General features: G+C 29.4%; 2 protein-coding genes across 2 annotated transcripts; both read left to right on the top strand.

The window, feature by feature from the left end:
* Window positions 1-630: 630 nt before the first annotated feature.
* Window positions 631-5,120, top strand: LOC101509010 (uncharacterized). Its single transcript, XM_004506009.4, has 12 exons — window positions 631-911; window positions 1,096-1,273; window positions 1,522-1,584; window positions 1,701-1,806; window positions 2,027-2,131; window positions 2,228-2,304; window positions 2,430-2,547; window positions 2,805-2,877; window positions 3,040-3,231; window positions 3,638-3,755; window positions 4,457-4,681; window positions 4,764-5,120. Exons 1-12 carry the CDS (start codon window positions 844-846, stop codon window positions 4,803-4,805), a joined length of 1,365 nt encoding a protein of 454 aa, XP_004506066.1. The 5' UTR covers window positions 631-843; the 3' UTR covers window positions 4,806-5,120.
* Window positions 5,121-6,487: 1,367 nt separating this feature from the next.
* On the top strand, window positions 6,488-9,486 carry LOC101509330 (uncharacterized). Its single transcript, XM_004506010.4, has 9 exons — window positions 6,488-6,795; window positions 6,961-6,998; window positions 7,146-7,254; window positions 7,420-7,443; window positions 7,554-7,622; window positions 8,199-8,246; window positions 8,344-8,434; window positions 8,510-8,570; window positions 8,968-9,486. Exons 1-9 carry the CDS (start codon window positions 6,610-6,612, stop codon window positions 9,239-9,241), a joined length of 900 nt encoding a protein of 299 aa, XP_004506067.1. The 5' UTR covers window positions 6,488-6,609; the 3' UTR covers window positions 9,242-9,486.
* Window positions 9,487-12,188: the final 2,702 nt, after the last annotated feature.

Raw genomic sequence — 12,188 nt, 5'->3', positions numbered from 1 at the left:
TATATATATATATATATACCATATGAATTTAATTTATATACACTGTTAGTATAAAAATTATTTACATTTTTAATCAAACACAATCATTAGATCATTAATAATATTTTTCTTTTGTCATAATTATTTATAAAATTATCTACATAATTGAGCATGATTTATCAATCGTGTAAAACTTTTTATATTGAAAATATTCAAAAATTAAATTTTCTCTATATATGTTGTTTTGGTAACTAAATAAAAATACACTTATTAAAAAAATCATTGTTTGGAGTCAATCCAACTTAAATTTAGTAAACTTCATTTGATTATTATTTTTTCTATGAGTTCATTTTTTATTTTTAACTAATAAGAGATTCTGTTAGAAAAAGTAATTCAAACTGAATTAGTAGCATAATTGTACAAGAATAGGGAGTTAGAGGCTATGCATTGAATGATAGTGAACTAATTTTACACAGAAAATTTATAATAATCGTTAATGTTATCATTTTACTATATAATTATAAGATAAGTGTTAATAAATGCTCTAAAAACATCTATTAAATAATGAAAAGAGAAATAAAAGATAATGAAGAAAAATGAAGAAAAATTGGTTGATTTTATCCGAATAATAATCAGTAGCCACTCATTTTCCGAATAATAATGAAGAAAAATGTAAAAAAAAAAATGATACAAGAATGCGGAGAAGAGTTTCCCTCCAAAAACAGAGCGAATGAAGCATCAACATAGGTTGGTTTGTTTTTGAGCCCATCAATCCAAATATTTGCTTACAAATCCCTTTGGCGCTTTCTCTCTTCTCTCTTCTCTCAAACACTATTCTACTTTGGAAACCTATAAACAACACTCATGGACGATCCTTTGGATTTCGAGGTTGAAGACGACCTTCTCTCACCACTTCCAATCAACAACAAAAGGTATTCATTCATTCCTTCCACAATCCTTTCAACTTTCAATTTTTTTCTTCCATTTTTCCCTTTTTGGATTTTTAGGGTTTTATTATACTTTTGTTTTTTTTCCTTCCCAATTCCAACTTTTATGCAAAATGTGTTGTTTTTTGTTATATGGGTTCTAACAAGTAATTAAATTTATGTGAACTAGGAAGAAAGTTATTGGGTTGGATGATCTACTTAATGATCATTACAAAGAACAGGATAAGCTTTTAGAGAAGCAGAATAAGGCTAAGAAAAAGGCTAAGGCTAAGGAAAAGAGGAAATACGATGATGAAGATCGTAAGGAAGCTTGGTTGACTAGGATTGTTGAGAAATGTCATAATCAGGCATACTATTTACTTTCTATTTACCTGTGTTCTTAAATTTGTTTTTATGTACGTTCCGGTGACACTTCTAATTGAAAGGGTGTTTGATACTGACACATTTGATTACATTTAATCACATTCATTTTCTCAAATTATCATTGGTGTCAATGTATCAGTATTGTGTTTGACATTTGTTTCAGTGGTTTGAAGGTTTTTAATTTTTGTAATCGATACTGTATGTTACTGATTACTTATGCATTCTCATCCAGTTGAAAGCTTTTGGAGAAGAAAATGACATTTCACTCTGGGGGGTAAAAGTTTTTGGAGAACAGGTCATCATTTATAATAAATAAATCAAATTCTCAGTAGTTTTCTATATATGGTTGTTTTTATCTCTTAATTATATGTATACTTTAGATTAGTAATGTTTTCATTATGTGTACTGCAGAAACCCTTTCCTCCTTTGGACTCTCCTGACCTTGGAAGTTGTAACTTCATACAATCTTTTTTTAACAATAGACTAAATTCTGTGGTGGAGTTGGCTGTAGACAAAGGTTACTATAATGTTTTGTTTGTTGAAGCTATAATGTTGTCATTTATCGTTTTTCAATTCATAGAGTGAATGAACAATCTCTTCCAAGTTCCTAGGATTGCAAAACAGCACACTAAATTTAGCCATTTTTGTATTTGGATACTGCTTGAACATGCTATCAGATGAAACTGATTTATCTGTTTGTAATTCGTTATCTCGGTTGATGCTGTGTGTTCTTTCAGGAGGTAGCTTTCTTGAAGGGTTACTAACCAATGGTTGGCTTTCAAAATTAGCTTTTCTTTCTGGTCATGTTGAAAAACCTGTAGCTATTTGGGCCTTCAACACAAGTAAGTGAAAGCACGGCTTCTTTCGTGTTTATATTGTCATTATTTGTGAGCATAAAATCATGATTGTCATACCTCTGTTTTGCTTTGTTATTTCAGTGTTATATTCATCGAAAGAAGATCTTCAAAATTCTTCCAGCAATTTTTGGCATGCAATTCTCTCTTCTAGAAGGGAGGTAAACCTGTTTATTATGTTAACTTTGGGAAATGTACCTTCAGTAGAATTAGAAATGATGACTTTGCATGTTTATATCAATGCTTTTATTCTCTAATGATATTACTCATGGTCATTCTTTACCAGGTTGATCAATTTTCTGTCAAAATTGATTGGTTTCCCGAGTACACAGATTTGAGAAGTGCTCTTGACACTTACGGGTTTCTCTTTAAGTTTTCATCCAGTGGTGAGCGTGAAAGTTCAGGTATCTGTCGTATATCTGTTCTAGCTTATCTATGCATCGTGGAAGACACTTTCTTTCCATAGGAGATATGACTAAGAGACACAAATATTTCTATATTTTCATATATTCTATTTCATCATGAATTTTTCATTAAAATCTCTTATTTCTTTTTCGATTGCACTTAATTTAGAGATGTTTGCATCATTTCAATTGCAATGCAAGTATCTTGCCATATCTATTAATGTGCTTCTAAGAACAATATATGCCTTTGTATTTAGATTCTAACAATGAAGGTCCGCCTCAAAATATTAGAGCCTGGATCAGATTTGTCACTTCTTGTTGTCTGATAAGGTATGCAATAACAACTAGTTTACCCAGGATAACCTAAATGATTTATCTGTCATTTTTGTCTTTTTTTAGTTATCATTTGAGTTATAAAGTTGCATCCCCGGTTGAGTTCAGCATGTTGGAGGTATGCTATTAGCAACTAATAACTCTTGATTCTATTTGCAGGAGTAAAAAAGCTGTCTTCTCTACTGTAGAAGCTGAAGAGATTGTTGAAATTATTATATGTATGTTCCTAGATCGTCGGTTTCAGGGGTTGTCGATGCTTTTAAACGACTGCATGCAAGCAACTGTTGATTACTTTACTGACCAAGAATGGTGCTCAAGTTGTGAGAACATAGCAAAATTCATTGCTTGCAGGTTATTACTTCTATTGTTTGTTCTTGTTATTATATGTTGGCTACAGTATATTAACTGTTTTCAGTCAGTAATGTTACTTTTGTCTGTTGGCCAATCGTTAATCACAATCGAGTAGCAGCTTAAGAGTAGGCTTATGTATATTGTGGTTATAGTTTTTCTGCATGTTTGTGTCTGGATTAGTGAAATGATAAAACTCCTAAGAGGATTTAATTGCAGACAGTAACCTAGATTTCTGTACATTCTCAACTCTCAAGTTTATTTACACAGTTTTGAATGAAATTAGTAGCTAAATGTATTATGTACTGTAAACTTTATACTGAAGTGTATGTTGATACTTATTTTTTAGATCTTGTACACAAGCTATCATTGCTTCATTTCTCTTATTCTTGCTGTCTTGGATTTGCAGAGTTTCGGAGGATTTGAATTGCATCCAGACTGTTGAATGTGTTTCAGAAGTTAGTTCTCGTTGTAAGCAACTTAGGAGCGCAATTGCCTATCAAAACCTGCTTTATTGTTTTAATGGAGTATGATACTTGCCCTTCCCATCAAGTTTATTTTTTGTAGAGTACGAAACTTTTGCATCACTTGATATTTGTAATAAGCTCTTATTAAAATGCCTCTGTTGTGATAGAAAAGTACTGCTTTCATTGCTAAAAGACTTGCAATGTTGTATGGAATTAAATGTTGGTTAATAGCCAACAAGAAATTAAATTTAGTTTTGTACAGATGAAATGTTGTGACGGATGAGTGATTAAACAAAATAGGAATAAGAATGAAATCGTCGTAGATAGTCTCATCTTTGGTAATTCAGACACATGCAAAGTGTAAAGGATAGTCCAATAGTTAGACTTAGAGGTAGAGTGGAGATCGAGGAAACTATAGGTCAAATCATCAAGAGAACTTTAGATTTATATGATCTATCGTAGACATTCATGAAAGAACATTATAATGTCGTTTGATCCCTGTAGTCAACCCTATCTTGTGAGTAACGGCTTTAGCTGTTTTTGTTGTAATTTTTCTCACATTCAATTGGGCTCAAAAATTTTCAAAACAGATTCTTAATATTTCTATGTTTGTTAGTTCAATTCAATGTATTATGCAGTAGAGATATAATCCTGTCTGAGTGCCCTATATATAGATATATTCTTTGATATTAAGGATGCAATGCTGGTTTATGTCTATAGATGAATTCTTTAAATAAGTGACATTGACCTTTTTTCCTCAGGCCAGCAGTGGAGAAGTGATCCTCAAATCACTTGATGCAAGTAACTTCAGAGACAAAAGTTGTGATTTCTTCAAGATGTACATTCACTTGGTTTTGGCAGAGAATTGGGTTTTGTCCAGCTCACTTGTTGAAGATGATCCAGTAATCTATGAGATGTTCTGTTCTTTTCTCAAAAATTGTTCTAGCTTAATTTCTGCGACCGACCTACGATCTTATGCGTCGAAGGTGAATGGAATATCATTTATTATCTTTAATCAGTTATTTTGGTTCCAGTGTAATTTGACATACATCTATAATTTTGTTTCAGGTTCGTCATAAGGCTTCGTATCTTCTACATTTCTCCATCTAAATATGTTGATTTGGCTCGAATCAAGATATCTTGCATAGCATCATAGGATATAAATTGTAACATGTTACAGCAGCATACGTGCAGAAGAATTCACCGGCATGTCTGTGTCCATTAGGTCCAGGTGTATCTTAAGTTAAAATCCAATTGTGCTTTCCCTCGTTTCTTTTGTGCCACCAACTTGTATTCAAGAAAATTCTCCTAATTTTGAAATAGGGATCAGAATAGGAAAGGTCTGAATTTTGAAGGAAAGTACTCACATTTGACTCATCTTGTATTCTTACTCGTTGGATATTTAACTAGTGTTTAGATTCATTATGATATTATCTCATTTTTTATTTGAAAATGGATTTATATGTTGGGCAACTTGCAAGCTATGGTTTATTAGAACGTAACGTTCTATTTGAAGCAAAGTCTTATGCCTAATAAGACAGCAGAAATTTACACTTGTTTTCTGTTATTTTCGCACATATAATCTTTACTAGTTTTAATATAAAATAAAAACAAAATGACATTATCTATTGCGGTTTCAAGATTTTGGCTCCTCATAAGGAGAAAAAGTTGAGAAAATTAAGAATTTTTATTTTAAAAAACTTATAATTTGTTATGACGTTCTAACATTATTTATCTTTGATTTATTAATTAATAATTGATGGTTCATACTAGTCACTATATATTTAAAAGTGAGTTGTTTATTTTGCGGGAGTTAAATCTCGGATTTCAAATACTTTAGCAGCCGGAGTTTAATCAACTAAAAAAAGGTTTCATTAATATATAAATATTTTACTAATTGAAATAATAAAAACATGTGAATTTTAAGGTTTAGTATAGAATTAAAAAGATAAATTTTAGGCGCGTGAGTTTCATCTTTGTAATACCATTAGAGAGATTAATCTAAATCACTTTCTAAATATTTAATCAACTTTAAAGTTTTCTCTACATTTAACTAAGATACTACTATTTCACTCTAAGTTTTTCATAATAAAAAACTTGTGAGTTGTATTAAAACAATAACAGATATATTTTATTAAAGTTGAGTAAATGATGTCATAATAAATTAAAAAAGAATGAGTGTTTAAGGGAAAAAATAGTCAAGTTAACTAACGATATATAAAATTAAAATATTAGAATTGATATAAACTATCTATTTGGTATGTATAAAAAATAAAATTAGATAATTGTACCCAAAAAATAAAATAAAAATAAGATAATACTTTTTTAACTAAAGATAATATTTATGAAGATTTAATAGATATAATGTCAACTATTTTACGCATACAACTATTCATAACTATAAACCATTCACGGTATAAAACTAGTTGAGAAAATGGACTAATATAAATTAGTTTTATACTGAAAATAAATAAGAGTAATTAATTTTATTATTGCATTAAATAACTATAACCGCTATAATTAAAAAACCACGAAATGGTTTGAGATCAATTGTCAACCTAAAATTGACATATCATTAAACTCAAATTAGTTTACACTTCACATTATACTTATGAAAGAAAGTATCATAAAAAAAAAGTATTGATTCAAAAACAAAAAAAAGTATTGAAAGTGAAAGGTTGGGGCTCGCTTTTTTAATATGACTCGTTAATTTGAAACGGTTGTTGGGAAGGGTTTGAAATATTTGAAAATTAGGTTCGAAAGACAACGGTAATTTTCCTTTTCTTTTCTTTTCTTTTCTTTTTGTTTCCTTTCTTTTGTGTTGCTTACTCCACACTCATTCTCTTTCCATCCAACACTGAACTAAACCAACTCATATCTCTGTGTCTTCTGAACTAAGTTTTATTACAACGGTATGAGCATGCAAACGGAGAATCATAATAATCAGAAAATGACGACTAAATCAATTGGAAGCTTAATGCGGAAAAAACTTTCCGATATCACTAATTCTCACTCTCAACAACATCATAACAATAATAATATCACACTCGATACACACCCCTCCGTTAACAGTAACAATTGCATCCAACAACTCCTAAAGGTACATTAACACTACTCTTTTTATTTTTATTATTTTTCATCTTCTTTTTTTTTTTTTTTTTTTTTTTTTTTTTTTTTTTTTTTTTTTTTTTTTTTTTTTTTTTTTTTTTCTTCTTTTTTTTTTTTTTTTTTTTTTTTTTTTTAATTTCTCATTTTTCTGTTGCAGGAAAGAGCGAATTTAATTCAACTTCTTGCAGACAGAAAGTATCCTCTCATTTACTCCTAATAATAATCAAACATCAATAATTTTAATTTCTACAATCAAAAGTGAAAATTGATTCATTTGATTTTTTTTTTGTGGGAGAAATTCGAAAGTGTATTTTTTATCTTCCTTGATTTAGTATTGAACAGTAAAATGATAGAAAGGAATGGAAGTGAGGTGCAGAGGCTGAGAGCTGATGTTAAGAAGCTTCAAATGCAAAACTGGAATCTTGCTCAGAACAATAGCCTCATGTTAGCGGTTAGTAGTTTATCATACATTTGCATAATTCATAGCAAATTACTGAATTACTCATTATTATTCAATAATAAACACTCAACTGAATTGATGATTAATGAACTAAATTTGAATTTCTTATGGTTAATTGAGTGTGGTGATTTGAATTTCTTGTGGTTAATTTTGCAGGAACTTAACTTGGGGAGAGATAAAGTGAGTTCATTCCTCCAACTTCACATTTTTTTTCCTCTTGAACTCAAAATGTTTGTATTAGTAAAGGCTTTTTTAAAAAAAGTTTGAATTTGATGGTACTTGTGTTTCAGATAAAAACACTGCAGCATGAAATTTTGTGGAGAGCTGCTTTGATTAATGGAAAGACCTTGAACATGCAGGTTGTTCTTCTAAGCCTGATTCTTGGTTACTTATGTGTTTAGTTATTTGTGACAAAAATTTCATTTAGAAATAAAAACCAATATCATTTTTGAGCAAAAATATTCTAACCGTTAATATCTAAACATGTTAAAATTAATTTTATATTTCTAGAATCACTTATATTGAATAGTAGGGTGTCAATGTCTTATGTGTAAGAAGTTGGGAAAAAAAATGTATATTCATATCCTTTTTTTATTGCTGCATGGAAATGTCAAGTACTTATAGTATATCTTTTTCCCCATCTTTATGGAATGATTGACCGCCAAATTATTTTAAATTATGATTCAATAGCCATTGTGAATGTGTTTGCCCTCAATTGACGAGTGTTGCTTTTTAAGGCATCTTCAAATGGTTTGTTTTTATGTTCTAATTAAGTTTTTCCATGGCCTTTTCATTGTTATTCCTTTCTTCAGTATTTTCTGTTAATAAATAAGAGACCTCATTATATGTAGAAAAGGCCTAGTAACCATTTTAGACTGAGTAAAATATCCAAATTCATTGGCTTAAAACAATGGTCTAACTAACCATTTTTGCAGGAAAAAGTGGAGATTGACCCAGAAAGGAAGGCGTTATCACAGTTACAGGTGCCTGATAAACCCTTCACTTATTTTTGTCATATTGAAGGGATTGATGAATGGTGTTCCTCATTCTTTCTTTGTTGTATATTTTGATTGGCTCAAGGAAGGAGATGAAAATGAAGCGCAGCCATCCCCTGAAACTAGCAACGATGAAAAACAGAATTGTTTGAACAGAAGACGCATAAGGAATAGATGTAAGTGCTAGGACTTACCTTCTTCATTGACATTTTCTTCTTAATTATGTTTAACTTTGTTATGGAACATTGCAGCTACTGGTTCTTCTATTGCTTCCACAAAGAATACAAGCAAAGAAAAGGTTAAAGACAATAGGTTTGTTCTTACCTATGAAGCAATGACATATACACAAACTCTAGAAATAACATTGTCCCATAGACACCGATTATGATTTAAGAAATTGAAGGCGATGAATATACGTGTGTCGTTGTCACATCAATTTCTGACATCACATGTCAGACATCGGTCACGTGAGTCAATGTTACATAAATTCTCATACACATTAGATATCTTAGTTCATTAAACGAAGCATTTAATTATACTCACCAAGTAACAAAATACAAGTAAAAAAGTATGTATTTGGTCTAAATTTGGAGTAGTTCCAATAAGTGCCTGAAATTAGTTACATCGATGAGATTCCAAAGTTCCAAAATAATAATTCAATATGAAAATTTGTCAATGTGATAAGTTCCTCTATTTTGTTGGTACACAGGAGGCGTTTGAGGAGACATTCTGCTACCTTTAAAACCCATGAACATGAACCTCTAGAAAATTTGTTCGAGATAGAGGATGCTCAATATGCTCTCACTCAATCTAGACCCAACAAGCTGAGTTTTGCAGTTGTAAAAACCGAAAGAGGAGAAAACTCTGGTTTAAGAAATGAAGCTCCAAGGTATTCTTTTGGAAGACCCTTGCGAAGGGCAGTTGAGAAGGTTCCATCTTACAAAGAGATTCCTCTAAATGTCAAGATGAGAAGGATAATATAAATCAAATATAGGACTATAATCTTCCTTCAATCATTTATCATTTTGTATCATAAGTTCATGTTGATTTATATGTGTTGTATGTATCCTATATTGTAACCTATGTCCTTCGTTTGTTAAGTTATCATTAATTAAGTGTATGCCCCTTCATAGTCTAATTATATACGATACTTCGTTACTCTAACTGTTAGTTGGAACATACATGTCCAATGAATCACCAATTTGAAGAGTGATAATTTTTGGGGTCAGGAATTAGTGTCAATAACTGATACAATTTTTGTTTCTATTTGGGTTTTATGTTTTTCAATTTTTACCGTAAATCACAAATACTTTAACGTTGCTGCATTTCAGAGTTAGATTTCAATCTTTTTATCTGATTTTAAGCTTTTAGAAGATCAAGCCAAATACATCTCATAATCATTTATGTTAAGCCAAATACATCTCATAATCATTTATGTTATTTAATTGTATTAGATAAGTGTTTTAAGTTTTTTTTGGATGAGATCATTTAAGTCACATTATGTTATGTTATGTGTATACCGTTCGTTATTCTTTTCAACACATTATGCTATAAAAATACACAAACATATGTAATGTCATTGGTGTGCATGATTCAGGATAATTACATGTCATTATCCTATTTCCAATTTGATACATTTTCAAAATCATCTTATTTCCAATTTGAGACATTTTCAAAGTAGATGTCATTTTTTTCCATAAAATATCCATCATGGTGGAAATCAACAAAAGAAAATCATCAACCATATTTATTAAAGTCATAATTCAACAATCAACTGATACTAAAAACTCAATTTCTTAAAAGAAGAGATCAACTTCATTCATATCACGTCAGTAGTATAAAAATTTGTATAGTTTGTAAGAGAATGCATAAAAATTGAAGCACACATAATGCGAATAAAAGTAACTATGTATGAAAAAAAATTAAAAGACTAATTTAATGTTATTAATTAAATGATTGAATGATATATTTTGCTTTTTATAAACGAAGGGATGAAAAGTAGCTTCCCATTTTTTTTTTCTCAATGCTTGTTGAAGTTTCACTTCCATCACTTAAACCTGTCACCTCTTAATTTATATAAAAATCCAATTTTATCCTTTTAACTTAACAAAATTTTAAAATATACGAAAATTTTGAAAAATTCGAAATTTTAAAATATATCAAACGTTTCGAAATTTTCCTATTTCAAAAGTTTTGAATTGTTCGAAAGTTTCGAAAATTCTGGAATTTTCTATTTCGAAAGTTTCAAAAATTTTGGAATTTTCTATTTCGAAAAATTCGAATATTTTGACGTTTTCTGGAAATTTATGCTTCGAAAGTTTTGAATTAATGAAAACCTTCAAAAATTTGAAAAATTATGTTTCGAAGATTTCAACTTGTTCAAAAGTTTCGACAGTTTTTATAAAAGTTGGAAAATTATGTTTAGAAACTTTCAATTAAGTTTCGAAATTTTTGATCAATTCTGAAAAAATACATTTCAAAAAGTTTCAGATTTATCAAAAGTTTCGGAAATGTAAAAAAAAACTCAATTTTATATATTTCAAAAATTTTAAAATTTTAAAATGATAATGTTAATTTTTTAAGTTTTAAAAAATAGGATAAATAATAAAATGGTAAATTTTTTAAAGGACAAAATAATAGTTTTATTTGAGATGAGGGGTAAAAAGTTAAAATAGAAGAGTGCATGGTTCATTTCTCCACTTGCAAACAAGAAATCCAAGCCCATCAAGTTTCAATCCAAGAGTCCAATCCAAGTGAGAGTTATTATTATTTTACAATAAAGAAGTTGGACCCAAAATAAAATAAAATAAAAAAGGTTAAATTAAAGATAACGACACGAGAAATGATTTTCAGCTTTAAGGTCTTAAAGCCATGCGAACTTTTTCTTGACAAGTGATTTCTCACCAAATCGAAATTGTGCAACCATGTGACATAAGAGATATATAGTCAATAATACCACAAAATATTTGGTGATTTGTGTGAGTAGCATCATCCATGTTCTTCCAGGAATCTTAACCTTTATTTATGGAGAAACCGCGTGGGCCCCTCCTCTTTGCTTTTTTTTCTTTCTATTTTTATGAGTAATTAATCACAGTGGTAATCCTTTCCTTTTGAGACAATGATGTGCATTCTATTAGTATATATTTATTATTAATTCTATTATAATATATTATTATTATTATTAACTCAAACTAAAATGGTAGGAGTACAATTTTTTCAAAGCTCTAGATCCTTGTCCTTATTATGGATAACTTTATTTTACTAGATTTCACCTGAATTTTCATGTCTATTCCCCCACCACTTTTAAATACAACTATAATCTTGGTGATTATTTATTGAAAGTTCACCATCAAGATATCAAATCTCAAGCTTGAGTTTGCAAAAGAGTAATCTAATGGTTTGGATTGAAATATCATTTGAATTATATATTAAATTAGTGAATTACTTCAGAATAACAAAATATTTTAACACTATATTTCCATCAAAGATCTTAAAATATTAGATATTTAAATCATTTCGCTTATATATTTAACAATTAACCAATTTGTTGTTAATATATCACTAACCACTTACACTATAACTTAATACCAAAAAACCTTTAACTCTTTCAAAAGTGAAATGTAACATTTATGCCTTATACTAGTTACAATTGAAATGAAGGACACCTCTATGTTTAGTTTAGTTGATGCATGTGAAGATATTGGTCTTTTACTTTCTTGGAAGTGGGTATAGATTTGCATTGAAAATGGTTAAAAGTTTAATCACCCAGAACAAGTTTAACCAAAATTTTAAAATCAAAATTAAAAACAAATAAAATAAAAAAAATTATTTTTATGAATCAACTAAATAAAAAATCAAACATAAAATAAAACCAAAAAAGAAACAAGTGTCGTGACCATTAAAGGAATGAATGCCACACATTCCGAGGCA

Source organism: Cicer arietinum, chromosome 6 (genome assembly GCF_000331145.2).
Source record: "Cicer arietinum cultivar CDC Frontier isolate Library 1 chromosome 6, Cicar.CDCFrontier_v2.0, whole genome shotgun sequence".
In the NCBI taxonomy this organism is placed as follows: domain Eukaryota; kingdom Viridiplantae; phylum Streptophyta; class Magnoliopsida; order Fabales; family Fabaceae; genus Cicer; species Cicer arietinum.
This window is presented reverse-complemented; position numbering and strand designations above follow the sequence as displayed.